Below are 25,870 nucleotides of genomic sequence, written 5' to 3'. Positions count from 1 at the left end.
TTTTCTTACTTCAAGTTAAGATAGGAATAACTAAAATAGAAAACCGTGAAGCTTAACTCAAAGCAAATGTTTCACAGCATAGCATATTGTTATTTTTCAAAAGGGTTTTTAATATTTGCTAAATTGTCCACATTAGGAAATATAATGATGCCAATTACTGACCAAGAGTTTAACTTTTGATGATGAATAAAGGCAAAATTTTAGGCTGAGTTGTTTAAACAAAATTTTTTTTAAAGAACGAAAAAACTTCTTTCCATTAAGTATTAATAAGCATGTCTCTATTGGAAGGTGCCTCGTTTATCAGTCTACCTGCCATGCAGAAGCAGCCTGAGAAGATAATTCCACTTTGAAGTTTCACCAATATCTAGGTTTATAACAATAAAACAGAGTGTGTTTTGTTGTTGCCCTCATCCACTCTGTACCTGTGAACACCAAATGAATGAGTCATTTATGTGGAAGTTCTGAGGTAATGCTATAAAGCATGGTAAATATTTAATGGAAAGACCTTTCTTTTCTTTTTAATTTTATTGGGGAATGTTGGGGAACAGTGTGTTTCTCCAGGGACCATCAGCTTCAATCTAGTTGTGGAAGACGCAGCTCAACTCCAAGTCCAGTTGCCGTTTTCAATCTTTAGTTGCAGGGGGTGCAGCCCACCGTCCCATGTGGGAATTGAACCACCAACCTTGTTGTTGAGAGCTCACGCTCTAACCAACTGAGCCATCCGGACGCCCCTCTGGAAGTTCAGCGGCAGCTCATTGTCTTCAATCTAGTTGTGGAGGGCGCAGCTCACTGGCCCATGTGGGACTCGAATTGGCAGCCCTGTTGTTCAGAACTCGCGCTCCAACCAACAGAGCCATCTGGCCATCCTCCAAGGGACCTTTCTTAAAGTCTTATATCTAAGTGTCAGGGAAGGATTTTTGTTTGTTAACTTTCATGTAGTTATATAAATGCCCCCTAATCAATGATAAGTAATAAACACACGTGGTGATGAAACATTTAATTATGCTCACACCACAGTTTTTATGTCTACGGCTCATTTTTGGATCCCAAAGAGCAACAACATGTATTCCTGAATTCAAAAGAAATAAATCTCTTCTACTGTGAGGCTGTCAGGTTTTTCCATGGTAACTGAAGGCTATATAACCATAATCAAAGCTATAGTTTTCTATAATTTGAGCAGCCTTTCAGAAATGCACAATTAGGAGCAGAGTAATAACTTTAGTTCTGTTAGGTAATTCTTGATTAAGTCCAGCTTTGGCTCTACAATCTATCGATAAAAATGACAACTTAACATTTATTAGATGTCTACTGTGTGCAGATGCGATGCTAAGCCCTGTTCAGAAATTAGCTAATTCAAACTCCACAATAACGTATGGCATAGGAACTATTATTACCCCATTTTCCAGATAGAAAACTGAGACTTGGAAAGATTAAATACTTAATTCCCATGATAGAAGAGATAGACTCAATCTTAAGACCCTAAAACCCATGTTCTTTCTACCTTGCTATACTCCAACTCCTCTCATCCTTAACTTCCTACAATCATGGAGTAATGAATTGGGCTAGTAGATGTAGACCTCCTAAAGTAAGCTAGATGACTAAAATCTGACATGAGAATAGGATATGTTACGAAAAGCATAAACTACAAAAGAAAAAAATGAATAAATTTGACCTCATCAAATTTAAATACAAAAGACACCATCAAGAAAGTGAAAGATAATCCACAGAATGCAAGAAAATAGTTGCAAATCATGTATCTGATAAAGGTCTGGTGTCCAGAATATATAAATAATTCTTACAACTCAATAACAAAAAAGCAACACATTTTAAAATGGGCAACGGATTTGATAAGCTTTTTTGTCAAAGAAGATATACTATACAAGTAAATGGCCAATAAGATGCAATACAGTGTTCAACATCATTAGTCATTAGGATAATGCAAATAAAAACCACAGTGAGATACCACTTCATACCTACTAGAATGACTATAGTCATAAAGATAGAAAACAACAAGTGTTGGTGAGCATGTAGAAGAACTGGAACCCTCATACGTTTTTGGTGGGAATGTAAAATGGTGTAACAACTTTAGAAAACAGTTTGATGGTTCCTCAAAAAGTTAAACATAGATTTACTATATGACCCAGCAATTCCACTCCTAAGTATGTATGTGTGTATATATATGTATATTCACAATTGAAAACACATGTCCATGCAAAAACCTTTACATGGATATTCATACTAGCATTATTCCTAATAGATAAAAGATGGAAACAACCCAAATAACCTTCTACTAATAAATAAAATGTAGTATATCCACAGAATGGAATATTATTTGGCCATAAAAAGAAATGAAGTACTGTTATATGCTACAACATGGATAAAAGAACCTAGTCACATCCCAGACAAGAAAAAGCTAAAGGAGTTCATCACCACCAAACCAGTATTATAAGATGTGTTAAAGGGACTTCTTTAAAGTGAAAAAGGACCAAAAATATGAATAATAAAATGGCAATAACTACATACCTATCTGAATTACTTTAAATGTAAATGTAATAAATGATCCAATCAAAAGACATAGGGTGCCGAATGGATAAGAAAACAGGACCATTACATACTCGTATGCTGCCTACAAAAGACTCACTTCATATCAAAAGTCACACACAGATTGAAAGTAAAAAGATAGAAAAAGATATTTCATGAAAATGAAAACAAATAAAAGAAAATCTGAAGTAGCAATACTTATACCACACAAAATAGATTTTAAAACAAAGGTTGTGACAACAGGCAAAGAAGGACCCCACTTATGGGTAGTAAGTAATCCCATTTATAGGTATTTAGCCAAAGAAACGAAAAACACTATTTTAAAGGGACATGTGCATCTATATGTTCATTGCAGCATTTTTCACAATAGCGAAGATATAGAAGCAACCTAAGTGTCCATCAGTAGATGAGTGGATAAAGAAAAGGTGGTACATATATACAATGGAATATTACTCGGCCATAAAAGAGAATGAAATCTTGCCATTTGTGACAACACGAAAGGACCTAGAGGATATTATGCTAAGTGAAATAAGTCAGACAGACTTATGATGATTTCACTTATATGTGGAATCTAAAAGCCAAAATAAATGAACAAACAAAACAGAAACAAACTCAGAGATACAGAGAACATTTTGATGGTTGCGAGATTGGAGGGGGGTTTGGGGTGATGGCTGAAAAAAGGTGGAGGAATTAAGAAGTACAAATTTGTTGTCACAAAGCAGTCATGAGGATATAAAGTATAGCATAGGGAATATAGTCAATAATATTGTAATAACTATATATGGTGTTAAATGGGTACTAGATTTATCAGGTTATCACTTCGTGACTTATATAAATGTCTAACCACTATGTAGTATACTGAAAACTAATATAATATTGTATGTCAACTGTAATTGAAAAAGAAAAAACTATTAATTTCTTTTAAAAAGAAAGAATCTAGTCACAGAAGGGTACGTGATTCTATTTACGTAAAATGTCCAGAATACGCAAATCTATAGAGATGGAAAGTAGATTACCGATTCCCAGGGGCTAGGGCGGAGGGACAATGGGGATTGACTATTAAAGGTTATGGGGCATCTTTTCCTGGTAATGAAAATGTTCCAGGATTAGTGATGTTGGTTGCACAACTCTGTTTAGTGGTGCTAAAACCACTGAATTGTAGACTTTAAAAGTGAATTTCATGTTACATTACTTTTTTCTCAATACAGCTGTTATTTTTAAAAAGCTAATGAAAGAGCCTAAGAAAGCATGCCTTTTTTGGAAAGTTCGTATTCTATAAGTACAAAGTATATAAATAATTTTTCAATGACTGATAAATTGGCTTTCTGATTTTTCAAAAGGGTTAACACATTTTTATTAAACTAGAACTTTCAGATCAATATTTTCTTTATTTGCCACTTCACTTTTCAAAAACACTTCCCATTTATCCTTTCACTGAAATTGTGTAGGGTTAAAATAAGGATATAAGCAGATGAATTCTGTAAGAAAGGGAGTTGTGTCAGGAGTCCCTGAGAGAGCCTCATACTCAGAGCGTCACTCAAAGGACTCAGGGAACTGAGCCTACACGTGGCTCATTGTGTGACCACAATTTCACTGTGTGACCATCATAGAGCGCACTTACACAAACCTAGATAATATAGCCCACTACACACTTACGCTATATGGTGTACGTAGCCTAGTGCTCCTACAAGCCTGTACAGCATGTTACTGTACAAGACAACATGAGCTTAACTCAAACACGAGAGGAAATGATGCAATCAAGAAGCAGGGTACACACGAGATGTCTGAGGCTACTACTGGCCTAACACAGCATACTGTTTTAAGCAAACTTTTTGTTTTAAAGGACACTCTGAAATAACTATAAAAAGTATAGTGTGGTAAATACATAAACAAGGAACATAGTCGTTAATTATCATTATCAAGTATTATGTTCTATATATACATATGAGGTCTGAAAATTAAATTTGCGAACTTGTTGCAATGATGTGGCTAACATTTTTTGATATCAGAGGGATTATTCATTATGAATTCGTAGCAACTGAACAGTTAACCAAGTTTACTATTTGGAAGTGCTGAAAAGGCTGCATGAAAAAGTTAGATGACCCAAACTTTCGCCAACAATTCATGGTTCTTGCGTCACGACAATGCACCAGCTCACAGGGCACTGTCTGTGAGGGAGTTTTTAGCCAGTAAACAAACCATGTATTGGAACACCCTTCCTACTCACCTGACCTACTCCCCAATGACTTCTTTCTTTACCTGAAGATACAGGAAATATTGAAAGGAAGACATTTTGATGACATTCTGGACATCAAGGGTAATATGACGACAACTCTGATGGCCATTCCAGAAAAAGAGTTCCAAAATAGGCACTGGCATTGGTGCATAGCTTCCCAAGGGGAGCACTTCAGAGGTGACCATAGTGATATTCAGCAATGAGGTATGTAGCACTTTTTTAGGGTGAGTTCGCGAACTTCATTGTCAGACCTCATAATTGTATATGCTATCCTTTCATACAAAACGCAGCGCAGTAGGTTTGTTTACACCAGCATCACCACAAATACATGAGCAATGTGTTGCTTGATTTATGATGGTTACGATGTCACCAGGAGACAGGAAGTTTTCAGCTCCATTATAATCTTATGGGGATACCACAGTATACACCGTCCATTGTTGACTGAAACATTATGTGGTGCATGACTGTACAGGCTTACTTACGCTCTCTGCCTCCCCGAAGGGTCACAGAGAGTACACTCTTCCTTCACAATGAAAATGTAGCAACATATGTCCCATGATTCTGGCCAGGCAGCTCAGCAGAGACGATGAACCCGAGGTTTTAACTGGAAGCTGGTCACATGGGCATGCCAAATTTAAACTCCCAGAAAGAAAGGTGTTCAGCATAAGTCACATTGTTTAAATTATCTAGGCCCAATGAGACACTATACCAGTAAGGGAATAGTGGGAACACTCCCAAAATCCAAGTTCCCAAATACCAGGTAGGGTCAACCTTGCAAACAAGACTTTCTAAGAATAGTAGTGTCAGTCCTACTAGGAATATGTTAACTCTTTTCTGCACAGAGGTGAAAAATAAAGGTCTCAAAATCACCATCTGATGAAAACAGATCCTTGAGGGAAAGAGGAAGAAATCAAAGAGACTCTGGAGTAGGCTCAGCAGGGTTTCAGGGCAAAGAGGACACCTTTTAATTTAAGATCTGGTTCCTAAATCAGAAGTCTCCTGATATCCAGGACACTGGCAAGTTGGACTGGCTCAACGAATAACCTTAGAGCCAGTTAGGCCGGATTATTTTGAAGTGGTCCTGGGAGTTTCTAATTTAAGTCATATCTCCTGCCACCATCATGGCCTTCAACCCCAGTCTTCCCACTGAAAGCAAACCCTTGGGCCTTCCCTGGAATCGTTGTGTCCGTTAGAGGAGAGGTAAAAGGAAGGATAGATGAAGTACAAATGTTCTTTCACTTTTACCTTTTGCCCCCTGGCATTCAAGAAAGAATCCTCATAGATATACAGATACTGAAATGGTTATCACCAAGAACAGAGTTCATGACACACCCCTAAACAACATTTACTAGCCCAGCGGTCCTTATTAGGCCATATGTGATGGTCAAAGAACTAACCTTGAGAAATAAATCCTAGGCAGGACCTTAATTGAGTCCTTTTCTCTACTGCAAATGCTTAGTAAAACTTACCCTCTGTCTCATAGAAGCATCCATTTGCTGTCTTAGCTTTTTTGGGGAATGAGTATCCACCACAAATCAACTAAAATATTATGGGTGGGACAATTAAGTTCGTGAACTTTCTACTGTGTAAGCGCAAGCAAAGTGCATGGAAGGAAACAGTTAAGACCCTGTGGCTACTTAGAATTCCTGAGATTTTCTACCTTTTTGGCCCCTCCCTCTTTTTATTCCCCACTTCCTCCTTTTAGCTTTCCTACTTTCACCCATCAGCTTCCTTCTCTTCCTTCCCCTCTCCAATCCCCCATTAGAAACTGACTGTAATTTCAAAGGATTCAAATAACTGAAAAATTGTTTTCTAACTGTATTTCTCTAATTACCCAAATTTAAGATATTATCTCACTAAAAGATTATTTCTAATAAAGATTCCTACATGTTTGCATATACATGTACCTCCATCTTCCACATTAACAGTTTGATTTTTAAATTATTATCTTCAGTAAATTTCAAAGTTCATGAAAATCAAATTCTTTTTGCTAAATTGTATCTTTAGACTTATGAGAAAATACAGAGGGTCCCAAAAACAATGTATGCACATTTTAAGAAAGGAAAAAACTATTAAAATTGCAATACTCAATATATACCAATAACAAAGATGAATACAAGTCACGTTTGACTTCTGCCTTTACAAGAAGTGCTCAAAGTGGTTACCATCAGCGTGCAGACACTTCTGATTATGGCAAACTACTGCTTGAGCAACGTTGACCAAAGTGTCCATTTGTATACTTTTTTTTTGGCACCCCCAGTATATAGTAAATGCTTATTTACATGCAGTCTTACAAAACCTTCAAATTTCTGCCTTAACTATCAGGTAGCCATATGGGGAATACTTAGTTCCCAGAATCAGACTTGGTAGTCCCAATGATTGGCTTTGCTGCCATGGAGGAAACATTCCAGGCAAAGATTGTCCAGGGAGGGACCCTCCATCTAACTCTCCAGCTTTAATATTCACAAAGAATCAAGTAATCTTAATAATTTACTTATCCAAATAAGTCAACTTGGGGAAACAAACACAACAGATGAATCATTGGCAGGCTAAACCTACCTCCTAGATAATAATTATCTCCCTTTTAATTTGCCTTCCATTGAAGCAGGGTTTTGTTAAAACTAAAATATTAGTTCTCTCTGAAGAGCTGAAAAAAATGATTCATGCAAAAAATTTAAAAGTGAGTTTACTAACAAGTAGCATAAGTAGATTCTAGAATGCATAAGTTAACAATTCCATGTGAGTCAGGCCTTCCCTGAATCATCCTGAGTATTAGGCAAAGGTGATCGTCTGGAGCATGCTCAGAAGTGAGCAGGTGTCAACATGAGTGAACACTGAAATCTATGTCCATTGTGGAAGAACTAGGGACATTAGTCTGCAGAAGTAACACATAGAGGCAAAGTGGAGAGATTAGGGCATGAGGGTCAACTGCGCTATTTAAAGGTTTGTTATGTGATAGACCAACTCTGTACAGCCTGAAGGGCTAAAATGGAACAAATGAGAGGGAAGAGAAGACAGACAGTCCAATCATTATAAAAGAAAACTCTGAACCACCAGAATTGCCCAAAGATGAATGGGGCCTTTTGAATAGTAAAGAGCTCCCCGTGGCCAGAGCTGTTCAAGTCTTTGATAGTCATTCAACATTCTTCATTCCTTTATTGAATATTCACTCTGGAAACTTAACATTGGCTACACACAGGTGAATGAAATAGGCATGGTTCCGGCTGTCACCCAATTTAGAATCTGGTGAGATGATTTGGTCAGATGTCTAAAGGGGACTCAAACATACATCCAGATAGGACCTGTGAAGTTTTTCCTAATTGCAAGATATCAATTCTATGAAATAAAAGCCAGGTGTTCTCTACATTTGGTAAGCCCCAAATATGTGGATTCTTTTTTCCTTCACTAAGAATGAGCCAGCCAAATTAATAACCCTTAGCTATGAAATAACTTAAGGCTAGCTAAAGAATATTTGGGTACTACTGGAATTGAGGCACTAAAATTGTAACTGTAAGTGTGCAAAGTACATTAACGAAGAAGCCTCAAACCCATTTTCCTAGAATGAGCTATTTACAATCATCCATTTGCTTTTGGTTGCACCTCTTACAACTGAAAGTTTTATACGTTTTATGGTTAGAAGATGCTTTTCCTTTGGAAAAATGGAAATAACGGTGTTTCGTAATTAGGAAAGAAACACAAGGTTAGTATACATTTAAGAAAGATATTAAAAAGGTTTTTCTAAGTGGTTAACATTTAGTCTCATAATTATTAAATTCCTTAATGCACAAAACTTATGATTAAGTACGATCTATCTTGCTTATTAATTATAATTAGAGAAGTTCATTTCCTAATCACTTTCCTAATCAGCATATTTCAAGATATGATCCCTTTACCTTAATCTGAATTTAACAGCAAAGATCTTAGTCTTGGATCACGTGATGGTTTGGAAGAACGACCTGTTGTAACTAAAAGGCCCCTTAGAGTTTGACTAGTTTGACAGGACAGAGCTCTGGGGAAATTCCAGGAAGTTAGCCTTGCTGACCTCCCCGCATGGCTCCAGGCGGCACAGAACTCACAAACATCCCTTCTTGGAAAATAAATTAGCATTAACAAAAGCTCACTTCACTTTTTTAAGCTGTTTCTAATTACTAAGACTAACCCCCACACACTCCCCCCCCCCAAAAAAAATCTATTAGCAAACTATATATCCATCAATGCTGGGGGGGGGAAAAAGAACAATACCAGGGACTAAAAAGTCAAAAGCAGCAGGAGAGACTGTGAAGAGGGAATGCTTTAGGGAAACGTCTGGATACAGATCTGTTTTTACCTAAAACAGGAAAGTTCACTATCAACTTACTATCACATTATCATACAATTTTCTAACCCTGTGTCTTGCGTAGACCACATGTCTGCTGCTGGGTGGTTTGGACAACTAAACACTGAGGTAACCCTCTGACCCTAGGTCATGCACCAGGGTCAGACACTGCAATCCCAGCAGGAGCACAAGTGTGTAAATCACAGAAGTGACATAATAAGGTCCATAGGACCAACAATAAATTGGAATGGTCCCGGTTCATTGTCAGACTTTCAAATTCTAACAAAATACACTGGTCATATTTAGTGTGTTTGGTCATATTTAGCCAAGTGTCACTTGTTGTGACTGCTGAACCAGCTCTAGGGAAAAATCAAAAGCCGGTGGGGAAGGGGTCCCTGAATCAGGTTTCAGGCCCTATTCTGTTCCAGCACCAGCCTTCCCCTCCAGCACCTTCAGTAGCGTTCCCCCTTTTCATGTCTCCATGGGGCTGTTGCCAACAACCCTGCTGGAGCTCCCGGCCCTCCCTATGCCTTCCTGTCACCTCAGTCCAAGTGGAAAGAGGTTTCCTCTCCAAGTGTGGCAGTTCTTTCAGCCAACTCAGAAAGCCTGGCCTCCTAAACAATAGCCCCACTAAAAACAAACGGGGAGCTCATGAACCCAAGGTTTGGCTGAGGAAGAAGGCATTGGTATAATACCACGTGGAAGCCTATTCTCAGACTTCTCCTCAAAAGATGTGAGGCTCCTCTGTCTCCACGTAGGGTCCCCGTTGCTCGAGAATCCAGTCCACAGCTGTGGGATCAAGAGAACCTTCTTCCTTTTTTTTTCCTGAGACATAATCTCTCTGGTATTACAGCTCCACAATCTCCTGCCAGCAACTCTGAGATAGTAAGATCCCTGAAAACCAAACAACTCTTACAACTTTGCTAGCAGAACCTGAACTGAAGAGATGTGAGGCTCCAAGCAGTATCTATCTCACTTAGTGGGAATATTTACATATAAGAAGTATCTATCTCTGTGGGAATATTTATATTTTTAACTGAAGAGATATTACTGTGTTGAATACAAGGTTGAATTACACGGATAGTCTGCAACATGAAGTATATGTGTCATATTACCTTTGTAAAATCCAAAAATGTCTCTGAATTCTCTGAATTCCGAAAGACATCTGGCCCCATAGATTTTGGATAAAGGCTTATGGATCTGTGGTAGCTTCAAAACCACCTCCAGAGTTTTCCTTCATTATTTGCCTCAGGGGACTGAGGTAATTATACAGGATGTGTGGCTAAAAGGACAAAGTCACATATAGAAGTTAGAAGTCCTCATAATTTAGCAGGTAGTTTGATGGGAGGAAAGTACTTTTACAGAGACAGGAGTCAGTCAGGGTAGAGTCTCCCCGAAGCCCTGGGGAGACAATATTTACCCCTTAGAGGCCAGTTCCTTATTTCCCTCCATACCTTTGACTAATAGTGACCCAGGAAGGAGAAGACATAGAGGGAAACCCACCTTTAAATTCAGTGGGGAGTTCCCTGTATGGTAAGAAGTGCCTTCACTATATAAACAAGTTTTAAAATGATGATTTGATTCCCAAGCTAGCCCAGAAAAGTTTGCTTCTGGAATAGCAAAAACAATAGAATTTACAATATGGGATAAAGTCACTTTTATGGGCAAATCTAGAGATTTAAGTTCTTTTCACATTACTCTTTACATGAGAAAATGTATTCTGTATTCCAAATAATGAAATACAAAATGCCATTGAGAATACAATGCATTTCTAAGTTGGATGTTGCCTGTAATATGTCATGTTTTTCTGATTGTCATCTTTTATTGTTCAAGAACGATTTATTGAGCACTTACAATAGGTACTAGGAATAGAGGCTTAACAAGAGACAATGACACCGCCCTCACACAGTCTAGACACTATGGGGAGAGATAATAGGAAAAAAATGTAATACAGGTTAAAGTAAACTCATCTTAATGTAAAATATTCAATAAAGTTACATGTTACATTTTTGTTGTTGTAATTTTATACATCAAAACTTTCCTATAATGAGTTTCATCTTATTTTAAAGCAGCTTTATATTTCCTGACATATAACTGGACACACTAAAAGATTCACCTCAAGTAATATTAACATCTCCAAAACTTCGCAAAGGTCAGAGACTATCTAAATATATATGTTTATCCCCCAAGTTCTGCTAATAAAGAAGAGACTAGAACAATTTCCAAAGTTCACAGTGGAATAACAGCATCGTTATCCCCAAAAGTACACGTTCAATAGTATTATATTTGAATTTTCAAACAATAGACCTGAAATTTGTCATTTAAAAAAAAAAAAAATCCCACAACTTTGCCAAAAGAGGATGGAATACTAATGTCTGATAGGTGTAGTCCACATTTTTAGAAAGCTTGTCACAACATTCTACGTACCATACTTTTGAAAACAATAGTCTGGTGCTATTGAAATGTCGAGGTTAAATTTTCTGAGTGGAAGTCAAAACATAATAACTACCTTCCCCGAAACCAGGAAATCTCAGGATTCCAGTCTCAACACAGCCTTAGGAAATGAAGCCTTTCATTAGTCCTTTTTGTCACAACAACAATTTGATAGAGAAAGGAATGTAAAGGGAAGCAAAATGAGGTAAAGGCCTTACTTTTCCTCCTGAACGTGTGAAGAGGGAGTTGAAGTTACCAGGGCCAGTGGAGATGAGAAGCTGTGGGTAGAAAGTATGTATCAGAAAGAATTACTTACTTGTTACATTAGACCAGTTTGTATGAACCACATAATCGCAAGAATAGAAAGTCAGTCCATGCTCGATGTTAATCCCTTAAAGGAACAACAAAGAAATAATTCCTGAACTGAATCATAGGCAGGTGCAGCTACCCCAGTGCTTTTAGATTCCTAAAAGCAATGAGGAGTCCAAGGGGGAAATGCGAGCCTGGAAATCAATAATCAAGATCCTCAAGAGTAGCAGAAATAGAACTGGGAGGTTTGGATTCTGTATGTGATGGAGTCATTAACTGGGGAAAATTGGAAAATTGTGAAGTCATTAACGAGGAAAATGAAATCAATCCCACGGGCCTTTGTTCCGTGTCTAGAATTATTAAGCACCGATCTTGGCACTAAGGGGAGAATTACAAAGATGTGTAAGACACCATCTCCATCTCACTGGGGAAACCAGCCTGTACTCATGTACTCGTAACCGTAAACCAAGATAGAAATATGGTGCAGCATAATAACAGAAACTAACCGTTAATTGTCATGAGACATTTATTGCATGCCACCCCCTATTCTCAAGGGCTTTCCATGTTTTAATTCATTTAATTATCTATGAGATACGAGTAGGTACTATTACTTTCTCCATTTTTTTACAGTGAAGAAACCGAAGCTCAGAGAGGTTGAACTTACTCAAGGTCACACAGCTCATAAGTGGTAGATCAGGGATTTAAACACAGTCTCCAAATGCTACTCACCCTTGTCCACCACACAATATAGCATGTAAAGTATTGTAATTCTGACTATGGTAGGTTGGGGGGATGGAGAGGATGAAGTGGGGAGATGGGGAGAGGAGAAAAAGAAAACTTCTAAGAGGAATGGCAACTGACATGTACATTGCCCAGATGGAATCAATATAACCTTCCAGAACCCAGCTTCTTTACCTCCAAACAAGTGGGATTGATGAAATTATCTCTAAAATCCCTTTAAATCTTTAATCACTTAGGAATTCACCTCTTGTGTCATCACCAGAGATTGCACAAAAAAGAGCAAGCTTAGGAAAACAATGCAACAGAATAATTACCTGTGTGATCTTAGGAGAGTAGTTTACCTTTTCTGAACCTTAGTTTCTTGATTGATGCAATGAGACGATTCTCACAGGGTTGTTGTAGCAGTAAATAATCTATGCGAGGCACAGTGCCTGGCATCTGGGAGACACTCAGTTAATTTAAGTCTCTCCCTCTCTTTTCCTTTTTCTTTATTTGCATATAAACTCAGTTCTTGAACTCACCCAAATCTTAGATCATTGTGTGGCTGCCTACGTATGAGTAGAGTACCTTTAGGAGGTAGATTGAAAAATAAAAGATAGGATATTTGAGAGTATTAAATATTTTTTGAAGTATCTGGAAGGTTCTAATTTGCAATATACCAATTTTATATTAAAATACTGTTTGTTTCTCTTGACATTATTATTGATAGTATTAAATAGTCACATGATAAACTGGAAAGCAAGAGGTGAAGATACATACTATTTATAAGCCATGACTGATGTGGTTTAGGAAGCTTCTGATAGATATTTCATAGGTTATGCAAAAAGCTCATAGTGAAGAGTTAAAAACTTTGTAATGTTACATATTGAAACAAGTATATGAACAGAAGTGGGCAGAAAAAGTCCTATCCAAAAACTCTTTTGTCAAAATTTTAGATCTTACTGTCAATGATTAAGACAGTGAAAACAAGACATATACCTATAGAAAAGAATAAAAAGACAAAGGTCATATTGATATCCAGGAGATAAAAACCTTATGTAAGTAGGTGATTTGTTTCTTCTTTCTGCAACTTTATTAACTCAGAGTACATTTTTATTTTTTTTACCAGCTTTGGCTAAAGAGATTTGAGACTTTTCTTTTCTCTTTACTTTTTTAAATGGAGGCTTAATTTAAATATATTAAAATGCACAAATCTTAATTGTATCTCAATGAAATTGCACATTTGCATATGCATACGAGTGTATGGCCAGGTACCCACCACCCAGACCCATATAGAGAACATTTCCAGCATCCTTGGCGGCCCTCTACCCCCTTGCCAATCGACCCACAAGGTTACCACTATCCACATCCACACTTTTAAATAGAGCAGGTAATAAAAATAGAAATAAGTGAAAACAATAGAAGAATCCTTAACTTGATAAACTTGTTGTAGGTGCTGGAGTTTTTTTATTACAAAGATTACTCACTAGCAGTTTAGTTAACCATTAGATACCCAAGGCTCTAAGTAAGAAATTAGCTCACTGATGATAAACTGAAAACCAGAGCCTGTGGCTTACGAGAAGCAGCCTTCAAGTTCTTACTGTAGAAAAGTTAGATGACCCAGGAAAGAAAGCATCTGGAGAATTAAACCAGATTGTTTACAACTTCGGTGTAAACATCAGTGTGATTCAATGAGGGCTAAATAAGAATTCTGGCTTGTGGTTGGCAGTGCCGTAATCAGTAATACCGAGGGGACAGTTAGACTCGAATTCCTCACTGGATCATGAAGGTAGCAACTGTGCATGAGATGTTTCTGATCTGATGTTAACGGTACGTGAGCTTTGAGCTGTTTTTCAAGTAACTGTCATCATTTGACTTTCTTGCATGCATTTGTTTTTACCTCACCATTCTGATAACTTTTCAGGTCATTTAACACACGTTGGGAATAAATGAGTGACCAAATGCAGCCTTCTAGGCAGCAAGGCAATTAGATCCGAGAGTTTGGTTCATTAGATACCTAGCCTAAACAACTGAGCTAATAGGATATTTTGATTTGGTCAATACTATAGAATGGCTATTACTAAATTTTCCAAATAGGGACATCTTTTGAGAAGGAAAGGGGACTCTACTATAATTATGCCAGAACCCAGGACTAACTCAGGAGTGTCCCATGCAAACCAGAAATACAGTCACCCTAGCTAGCATAGGCCTCCACTCCATAGGAGTTCATACTGATTAACCCTTAATTCAATGACTCCTTTACTAGTTAAGCTATAGCTTAGCTTTTACAGTGGCAAAGACATCTGAGAGAGAAAAACCCAAGGACATGTGCAAGATTATAGCTGAGATCTGGCAAATTAAATGTACCAATGCTACTGTTCTGAGGATGCAGACTTAGCTTCTGACATAAGGAAATCAACCTGAAGAGGGCTGAGGACTCAGAGGGGAACAGCTGGTACATCTTCTATGGCTTTAGAAACTCCTTTGAGAGGGTGACACATAACACTCTACACAACGCGTGCTGTCTTTAAATAATGAGGGCTGATGAACTCATTATTTAAATATGGGAGGCCAATCCCCTCAATTTGTTAAAATAGTCTGGTCGATAATAATGTGATGGTGATGATAGGCATTAGTTTCTATGAATTGAAACCTGGCGTACTGTACTCATTCCTTTATATATATGAGCTCTTTCAATTCCCCAATGACTCTATAAGATAGATACTATTGCTATTCCCTTTGTTTCTTCTGACATCTGAGCAAACTGAGGCTTAGAGGAAGTAATAAGATACATATTAGGGGTCTCAAATCCGTCTGACCCTTCACCATTCCCTTACAGCGTTCTTCACCCCCCACCCCTCCCAGGTCAGGGCTTGTTTATTGCCAGGACAACTCACTCAACAAGCTCAGACAAGAGTTGTTTACTGAAAGGATATCACAGGCAAGGCCTTGAAGAAGAGCGAAAAACAAATATTGTTGAAACACAGAGTGGGGGTGGGGGGGGTAGGAAAAGCAACTGAAAAGCTAGGAGCCAAGACCATTCCCACCAGCTCTCACCTCCTTTTCCTTTGTGCAGTCTACTTCAAATTCATACAATATTGTCTCACAATCTGAAGGCTTGGGATTCTATAGGACCAAGAATTTCTAATATCTGAATCTCCCTCTAATATAACATGTGTTTTAATAAAAGAGCGTATTATGTATTTTTTGATATGGAGGAAAGACGGACTTTTAATTTCATTTCCTTGATTGACTACTACTAAACATAAAAATTAAATTCTGATTTTAATTAGTCTGTGATCTTAACCTACAGGGATCCATTCTGTTTTCGTCCGGTTTAGTTTTAAAAGTAAAAACTAATGCCAAGAAACACAAAGCCATTTAGCTTCCCCAAGTGAATCAATTTCAATAGTTACGCTCTCCAGATGAAATGTATTTAAAATCGCCATTTTGCATTTTGCTCCGTGACACATTTCTGTGCAAAAAGATTGGTTTGGCTTTGTTTGTTTTTTTTCTTTATTCTTATAGTTAGTCTGTGTAAGGCAGAAAGTGATACTGCTCTAACCATGAGCTCTAGGTTCCTAGCTTTGAGGCCAGCATTCTGTTACTTAAATGCTGTATTCCATTAATAGATTCACATTCCAGCATAAAGCACAGTGCCTGGACTAGAGCCCAGTTCTCCTGACTTCCAGACTAGGGCCTTTTCAGCAAGTTGTGTGAATTGGTGAGCAGAGAGTTGGCTTGTGTGTGATCCAAAACAGAAGAACACGAAACATCATATGGCCATCTTGTGCCCCTTCCCATCTTTTGACATTTTGATGTTACTTGATCCAAGTATCTGGTTGTGATATATGAGTGTGGTAGTTTTTGATTAAAGTTTTGTGTATGAATGTTTTGTAAATATCTGTTTATTGGACTCTTTCCCACTGGACTGAAAACTCAGTTATAGCAAGAAAGTGCTTATTTATTTTTATAGCTCCATCACCCAGAACATAGCCTGGCATACAAAAGGCATCAAAAAACAAACAAAAACATTAATTGGAAGGAAGAAAGGAAAGAAGGAAGCATGGATAGGCTGCTCGATTTGACCCAAATGAAGAGTCTATTTATGATGCAATCAAAAGATTCTGGAGCTACTTGAGAGAAATAGAAAAACTATTTGCCTGAGGTGTTTTCTACACTCTCTTCTCCCATGCGCCTTCTTTGCCAACTTATTTGTTGGGTAATTTTTTTTTAAATGAGTAGTGCTACATAGAGAACCGACTGGAAGACAAGATAACGAAATGTGAATAGGAATTGTCAAGAAGGAACCAATAAATGAAAATATGTAAAAAAGAATGGAAAATAAGAAAAAGCAATAAAAAGGATGCAAGAGATGGTATAAAGTAAAAATGTAACATGCAGAAAGGACTTTCACAAAAATTAAATATAAACTGCTTCACGGTAATGTGCTGATGGCACCGCATGGATGGTACCAGCCAACCATCTCACAAAGAGGAAAACAGAACACCCACACAGGGCAGGGTGTGAGGAAAGAAGAAGGCCGGTCCTCCTAGTGACGGTGTGTTCATTAGTTCCCAAAACAAGGAAAGGAAGTAGCTCTATGACTGTTTCTCTACAAAAGCACGAGAAATTCCACAACTCTAAATTGTGGCCTGAGGATGATAAACAGTGAGTTTGGACATGCTCCGGAGCTAGACCATCTGGGAGTCATGGGACCTCTCGGACCTTTTTGAAGCACTTGCAGTCAACTAGCAGACAAGTGATAAGCAGCATCAGCCAAAGATTTTCTTTTCTAGTGGGGGAGGGATTTAAGTCATAATTATTTTTCACTCACTCTTCCCCCCCCCCCATGCCCCTGCGAATTGCAAAAAAAGACCAATACTATTCAACATTAGACCATATCAGGTCAACTAGAGTTCCAAGGGAATATGGTTGAGTAATGCTGGTTGGAAACCACCACCCAACGAGTCATCCACCCATCCATCCATCCATCCATTCATCCATTTAACAAACATTTATTGAGCATCTAACATGCACCAGGCACTCTGGATACAGTGGTGAACATTACAGACACATCTCTTATTTTTGAGAAGATTCAATTCTTGTGGGAGAGGACAGATGATAAACAAATGGACAGAGAAGATATCTCTCCGAGACCTCTCCCACCAACCTTCCCTTCCTTCCTGATACTGCATGTGCAGTGGAGAACAGGGCCTTCTTACTGTCCTAGAGTATGCCAGGCTCAGTCCTGCCTCAAGGCCTTTATCCACGTTCTTTCCTCGGGCTGGCAAGCTTTGCACCCAGACTTCACACGGCTTCTTCCTTCACCTTGTGCAAGTCTCAGCTGAGATGTCACTTCCCAAAGAGGCTTTCCTCATCTTTCCATGTAAAATAGACCTTCCTCACTCCACATGGCTTCCTGTTTTATTTTCTTTATATCTCTTACCTGTGAAAACTATGTTATTCATGTGCTTCCCTTATTTTTGTTTCCAGTCTCTCACACTAAAATGTAAGTACCATGTCTGTTTTGTTCACCTCTATTCTCATGCATTTAGAACAATGCTGTTAGAAATGTCCCTTTACTCACATGGCCAATGACGAAGTATCTATAGTCAGAGGGACTGATTATCTGCACTGCGGAAGCTGGTCTCCAAAGACGGTCTCCAGTGAACTACACTCCTGGTTTCACATCCTGTGTAGTTCTCTTGCCTTGAACCTGAGCTAGCCCTGTGACTCACCTTTGACCAATAGTAGAGGTGAAGTTGCTTGATGTCATGTGTATCTCATAGGAAGCCTTGCAGATGCTACCTTGGTATCATGGAACACAGGCTCTGAAGGAAGCCAGCCACCAAGTAAAAAGCCCAACTCTCCTGAGACCGCTATGCTATAAGGAAGCCCAAGCTAGCCGCGTGGAGAAACTGAAATGCACGGCTAGTCCCCAGCTGTTCCAGCCATCTCAGCTGAAGCACCAGACATGAGAGTGTACGTCCAGCTCAGCTGAGTCTTCAAATGACTCTAACCTTGGATGCCATCTGACTGCAACTGCATGGAGACTCCAAATGAGAACCATCCAGCTGAACCTCAATAGATAATGCAGCCACCAAAGATAGCTCTAGATTCAAACATTTCTTTTCCCATAAATATTATATACGAGTATATCTGAAGGTCTTTGGCCTTCCCTCTCCCCGCGACACACACACTCCTGTAAGGCATGTGTCCCTGCCATTAACAAGCCTTGTTTTGTTCTGTTCACTCTCCTTTACCCCTACAAGCACCCCACCTGAAGTCAGGAAAGCTGGGTCTTCATCCTCATGGGTCCACTGTGATTTTAGCCACGTCTCTAAATTCTCTGAAGCTCAGGTTCTTCTCTGAAAAATGATGGTGAGAATTTGATTTTTAAGTTTTGTTTCGTGTGTGGTAGGCAACCCTTCCCCGACCCTTAAAGAGAAATTAATATGGATCAGAAATATATGAAAGAGATACAAGTGGAAGAGTTCTAACTGAAGTGGGAGAGGCTGTATATTGGAGTGGTAGTAAAAGATAGGCACTAGAGTCAGAAGACCAAGTTCAAACGCCAGCTCCCTCCCTCCACTAGTTCAAAGAGCCCAGAACTCCCTCAGAACCTGGTATGAAAACCATTCTACTGGACGGTCTCAGAGACCTCCCCTTCACATGTTATGATCTGTAACATTTACCATACATAAAATAGACATATATTTTTAAACTTTGGGGTAGATTTTATTGTATTGAACTGAAAGAGTTTTTACTGCTTCTGCTTTGTCACAGAACCAGATATGTACTGTTTCCCAATTCCTATCCGCCCTTACCCATTAAGCCCTTCCCATTTTGGCTATCCTCTCAACAGAAGTGCTAAGCTTAGTTCTCACCCCATCCCTAGAGAGATAACTAGAGTACATATTTCAGATTTCCCCATCTGCAGTATAACTTGGCTTGGGAAATAATGATGTAGAACCATTCTATTTGATTTTTTTAAAATACTACTTTCAAAGGCCTGTCTAGGAGTAGATTCCATAGCCTACTAGAGAATGCCATCCCAATGTTTCACGACTGTATTCATCAGGAAACTTTCCTTCATATTTGACAGACATCATTCAATACAGGTCCCTTTGACATAATGCTTGTCAACTTTCATTCTGACAATTTTTTTGAAAGTCTTATAATGAAGTTCTTCAGTATCATCATATGGCTGTCTTCTGAACGCTCTCATTTCCCGCCCCCCTATATTCTCCTTTGGATATTGACCTTAAATTGGAAAAGGAATGGTCTGATGAGTGTTCCTAGAATTCTCTGACTTATGACATTGACATAGTAAATACTATGCATAGTTAAACTATTACTGAGCTTCCAGGTTACATCTTGATAAGAGCTTCAACATCTAAAACACGTCATCAGACAAGATGCATAAAATTACAAGCATGCGATGACACTTTACCTGTACATATATTGTAAATTAGGTAACTACTTGACCATAAATTACAACCTTATTTCCACTCAAACTCATGTTTGAACTCTGCCCCTGAAGCTGTGGACTGATGCACAGTTTTTCTGATCAATGTTTTAAAAAGACCAACAATGATCAATATTGTAAGTTGTTATAGAGAAGCCCCTACCTCCTGAAAGATAATAGGTTATGCATTTTCTACTTAACTTACTTCAATAATTGGAAAAAGTATTGGGTAGAACTACTCTATGATTTTAGAAACAAGAAAAGTATGTTTCCAGAGGCTTGGAGAAAGAAAACAAAGGGTTCTGGAGCAAACTCAAAGAGTCCCCTAACATACATTTTAGACATAACCTTATGTCTCTATTTTGTCACATTACAATGAAATTTCCTCTATCGTTTGGCTGCTGTTACCTTCTAAATACTGCTTTCCATTTATTATTGTAGAAAAGCCCTAATAATAAACAATTTAGGAAGCTGTTTAGCAATGTCTTTTAAACTTAGGCAAATGTGACTAGGTAAAATAATGTAGTTTACTTACTCATTTCTAATTCTTCCCCACTCTAAGAAAGGACTATCTGCTATTTCTCCACCCACCCCTACCCACTTATGTCCTCCCTTCCTTTCTTACTGAAGACCACACTCCTAGAAGTCCTCATTCCATACACTAAAGAACAAGTTTCAGGGCAACTGAGTGTTCATTAATTGAACTGTAAGCCCATGCCAGCAAACACCTGCCTTTATTCATGCATTAAAAGAGGCCTGACCATGGTTTCTCAAAGGTTAAACACAGAATTACCATAGGACCAGCTATTTCGTTCCTAGGTATATACCCAAAAGAATTGAAAGCGGGGACACCAACAGATATTTGTACATCAATATTCACAGCATTCACAGCATTGTTCACAATAGCCAAGAGGTAGAAACAACCCAAATATTCATCAAAAGATGAATGGATGGATAAACCAACGTACATACAGGGAATATTACTCTGCCATAAAAAAAAGAATGAAGTACTGACATATGCTACAACTTGGATGGACCTGAAAAACATTATGCTTAGTGAAATAAACCAGAAACAGAAGCAAAAATATTATATAATTCCACTTATATTAAGTACCCAGAACAGATCATTCTTAAGGACAAAAAGCAGAATAGAGGTTACCGGGGCTGGAAGAAGGAGGAAGGAAGACATTGTGGTATGGATAGAGTTTATGTTGGGGATGATTTTTAAAAAGTTTTGGTTATAGATAATCGTGATGGTTACATACATTGTGAATGTACTTTATGTCACTGAATGATGTATACTTCCCAATGGTTAAAATGATGAGTATTATGTATATTTTACTGCAATAAAAGAAGTTACTTAGGGGCAAAAAAAAAAAAAAAAAAAAAGTTCTGCTCTGAGTTCTGTAGCCAGGACAGCTTGGAGGGCACCTGAGATTTAAGGAGAGAATCGCTGCCTAGAGTTTGGGAGGATGGCAAACCTCATCTAGAACCCAAACCAACCCCCATCCTGAGTAGGGGGTGGAGCTAGCGAAGGGACAAGGAGGCCGAAATCGTAATGTCCCCAGGAAGAGCCAGCTATGGACACAGAAGATAATCACTTCAATCCTCCAGGTCACCCAGAGCCCTCGCCACCTCAGGCAGCTGGGCTCTCCCACATAAACTTTTTTCTTTTACTTATTTTTCAAGTATTAGGAGACTCAATTTTGGAGGAGCAAGTGGGCTACGAAAAGATGCTTTTGTTCTCTCAGCCTGATGACATAAGCTAGTTAATGGAGAAGGAATAAGAAAACTTTGGAAAGGACTTGCATCTCCAAAATGTTTGAAGTTTTTTAGAAGGGTAGGTGCATACATACATATATATATATAAACACGACGGTTGCACAGCCTTGGTCATTATTAAATCTGAAGTTAATTTTAAAAGAAAAATCAAGGACTTGCAGCCCCAGAATTAGTAATAGTTCCCATCCGTGCCATTCTCTACTATTGTTACTTGTAATTGTTTTAAAGTTAGGCTTCCAACCACAAGGTTTCATGTCCTCGAGTGCTCTGTGGCAAATCAGAAAACCACCAACACATAACTTATTTGCTATAATAAGCATGTTTAGAATAACACCTGGAACACTGTGCCTTAAAAAAAAACTTGTCAAATGAATAAATGTATGCTTCAAATGCAAGACTAAAGACAGAACAAGCAAGTCAACACCTCACCAGGAGGCGTTCATTTTACTGGTTGGGGGCATAGTAAATACGTTGCTGGGAGGTTCCGATGGCTGTTTCTCCCCCTACAGAACTAGGAAGGGTTAACCAGATACCCACTAAGAGCAACCACCTCTTATTCTGTTACTGAACTACCCTATTGTTTACGGCCCCACGCAGCAGTCCTCCACGAGGCCATGTCCTGTTTGCATGCTTGAGGTTGGGGCCCAGGCCAGCCCACACAGTGCCTCTGTGTGACACAGCTCCTCACGCAGTCGAAGCCATTTCCTGCATCTACAGCCGGCTGGTCATTTTTTAAAGCCCCTGGTTACCGTCCGGGAAGAAAAACACACCCCTCTTACCAGGAAGCTAAATACAGTCTCGGATGCCTTCTTAGGCAAATGTTTCACCTGCTGGGCCAATTAGCTTCCTCTCCCAGAAAGACTAGCTCAACAGGTTTCCTTTTTCTCTCCCTCCGCCTCCTGGGTTGGGGCAAGAGGCTGTCACTTCGCTTCGACCCTCCCCTCCCCTCCCCTCCCTCGCCGGTGCTTCCACGCTGTCTCGGACCAATCGCGGCCGCTCGGACGTGTCCAGGGTGGCTGCCCGCAGCGCCGGCCGGGCCTGGATGCGCCCTCGCTGGGCCTGCGCCCCGGACGCTGGCATCGGCTGGGAGGAGGGCGAGCAGGGGCAGACGGCGGGCGCGCGGAGGTCTGCAGGTGCCCTCGGGACGCGGCCCCGATGACTGAACTCCAGCAAGATGTGGAAGACGCGAAGCCTGCCAAAGTGCTCGGGAAGAGAGAGAGCAAAGTTGGCTCAGCCCAGTAAGTATGCTCAGCCAGCAGCCGTCCGCCGCGCAGAAAGCGCGCAGCCCGGACTGCCCTGCCGGGGACCAGTCTGGAGTGGAAACAGTGTTCTGCACCTTTCACGCGGACAGCCCTGGGGCTTGCACGCGTTCTGTGGCGCCCGGCCTTCTCTTGGTTGTGTGTGTGTGTGTGTGTGTTTCTTGTTCTCAGCTTCTGTAGTAGACAAAAGGCACAGCAGCATTTCCAGAAGGTACGATAATGTGCAGTCCGGTGGGGAGGTGATGTATTGAAGCCCAAAGCACGACTGGTGTTTTGCAATTCCCCAGGGAGGGCCGGGGCCACCATTCAGGTCTCAGCCTGTCAAGAAACAGAGTGCTAACATGTACTTCACTTGTCCTACTTCTTCAGGACGTGCGGGAAGATGCAGTTGTCTCGTAGATGTCATCAGTTCATTAGTTTCACAATGATGTGTGTTGGTCAGTTGATTCGGACCGTCCGAGTGTCTGTCCTCCATCCCCTTAACTGTTTCCCCCCAAGGCAGTGGGAAAGTAGTGGAAAGCATGGCATACGCTCTATTTTTTTCCCCCTCAAAGACTGCCTGCCTTTAGTTGGGTACTTACACATATTTGTTATACACTTTTTTGGAGAGAGGGTGTAGCAGTCGGGGCAAGGAGCAAATGAATATATAATAAAACACTTTAAATATCGGGTTGTGACCATCCTCTTAAAAGATTCAAGTCCATAATAGGATTTGCACATTGTTTGACCTATACCCTCTTCTGGTTTAAGAAACTGAAAACTCAAATATTTTGGTCACAGGGATTAGCTTTCTGTAATGAAACTTATTTCTCTTTCCCTGTTCTACTTTTTTTGTTGTTTGCTTTTATAATCCAGTAGCATGTTTATTTACATGATTGTTATTCCCAAACATTCTTTTAAAAAGGTAAAGAATCTTTCAGCATTTGGTTATTTGCAATCAATATGATATTAAGATAAATATCTGAATAAGATTGATATTAAGATAGGTATCTAAATAAGCCCAATTTTATTTTTTACGGTACCAAGCTGTTGTGGGGTTACCTAACATGCTTTATTGATACTAATATAAAAATATGGTGTATTATCTTAATCAGTCTCTGTCATTTATTATTTCAGCATTTACCAATTTTTAAACTCACGGCCTGATTCCACATAAAAATTTCTTTTTATAAAAGCATATTTCATCTGTGTATCTGTTGGTGTCCGGGCTACAGTTTTGGAAGAATAGCTTTATTAGCTGCTTTGATTTACTATTTCAAAGGCTTCAGTCCAGTGTCTGCTTTCCTTGGCTATTCCTTTGCCCACCCAGCACTGTCGACTTAAGCTGTTCTTTACTCTTTATGTGCAAAATGATGCTTAAGAAAAAATTGCTATCGGTTTCACCTTCACAAAATGTTTTCTCACCCCAAAATGAAAACCTAACTATGCTACTAATTCAAGTTCAAGAAAAAGGTGAACTCTCAAATATCTATTTCCTTTGCACTTAGTCATTCTCTCATACATGTGACTTCTCTGAAGAAGAGGTACTGTGCATAGTTGTATGACCATTTCAGAGATGCTGGAGGTGACAGGAGTGTTAAGTGGTACAACCAAGACTGGAACCCAGGACTTTAAATTTGTAGTCCAGAACTCACCCACAGGTGATACTTAGTTCTAGATACACAAAGCAGAATGATTCAAGTCTACCCAGCAGCCACTGCATTTTGGAATTTTCACATTCCTAGTCATCTAGATATTCAGTTAAGGAGATGTACTGAAGGATTGGAAAATTCTATGGCATTTAGATTAATTCTTTTGAAATGCTTTAGATGTTGCGAAAATAGTTTTGTAGACTATAAGCATTGAAGCTGAAGGCCTCAACATAGCCCTTTATTTGGAACAGCCAGTTTCACAGATTCATTTCAGTTCAACAAATAATGGAATACCTACTATTTATTCAATAATGGTGGAGAATACAATAATATATATGATATGGTATCTGCCCTTCTAGAACTCCAAGAGCAGTTTTAAGGGGGGGTTAAGCGGAGGAACATATGTATATTCTGTACTTCTAGGGACATTGGTGGCCATGGTCACATAAAACAAACAAGATACTATGAAAAGTTTGATCCATAACAGTCTCCTCCACAGTTAGGATGTTTATCTATTTGGCAGTCTTTGTTAAATTTCTCTAGATTTCTTGGGTTTTTGTGTGTTTCCCCTACACAGTGGTAATTTCCAGGCCTAATGAAGTCACCTCTGATTCGGTCTAAACTTTTAGACACTCCCTTCCTTTGAGCTCTTAAACTCTTAAAAAAAAAGATTTTATTGGGGAAAGGGAATAGGACTTTATTGAGGAACAGTGTGTACTTCCAAAACTTTTTTTTCTCCAAGCCAAGTTGTTGTCCTTTCAGTCTTAGTTGTGGAGGGCACAGCTCAGCTCCAGGTTCAGTTGCTGTTGCTAATTGCAGGGGGCGCTGCCCACTATCCCTTGTGGGACTTGAGGAATTGAACCAGTAACCTTGTGGTTGAGAGCCCACTGGCCCATGTGGGAATCGAACTGGCAGCCTTCAGAGTTAGGAGCATGGAGCTCCAACCGCCTGAGCCACCAGGCCGGCCCTGAGCTCTTAAACTCTTGCTTTGATAATGAAAGAACAAGTTTAAGAGGGAGGTAGATACATTATCTACAACATGGATGGACCTAGAGGGCATTGTGCTGAGAGGAGTAAGTCAGGCAGAGAAAGACAGATGCCGTATGACTTCAGTTATACGTAAAATCTAGAGAACAGGATAATCGAACAAACAAAACAAATAAGCTCCTAGAT

At 39.3% G+C, this 25,870-nt stretch overlaps 1 protein-coding gene across 6 annotated transcripts in view; it reads left to right on the top strand.

Moving 5' to 3' along the window:
- The window catches only part of GRAMD2B (GRAM domain containing 2B), a 110,433-nt gene that overhangs the window by 26,962 nt on the left and 57,601 nt on the right, over window positions 1-25,870 (top strand). The window contains exon 1 of one of the 6 annotated variants that reach the window (XM_081053999.1): window positions 22,772-23,045. The exons of 4 other annotated variants lie outside the window; for them this stretch is intronic. In XM_081053999.1, coding sequence (XP_080910125.1) covers window positions 22,963-23,045 — 83 coding nt within the window. In that variant the 5' untranslated portion in view covers window positions 22,772-22,962. Of the gene's footprint in view, window positions 1-22,771; window positions 23,046-25,870 lie in introns of those variants that run through there. One more of the 6 variants, XM_081053997.1, reaches the window with a different exon arrangement.

The sequence above is a fragment of the Rhinolophus hipposideros genome (genome assembly GCF_964194185.1).
Source record: "Rhinolophus hipposideros genome assembly, chromosome: 7".
In the NCBI taxonomy this organism is placed as follows: Eukaryota; Metazoa; Chordata; class Mammalia; order Chiroptera; family Rhinolophidae; genus Rhinolophus; species Rhinolophus hipposideros.
This window is presented reverse-complemented; position numbering and strand designations above follow the sequence as displayed.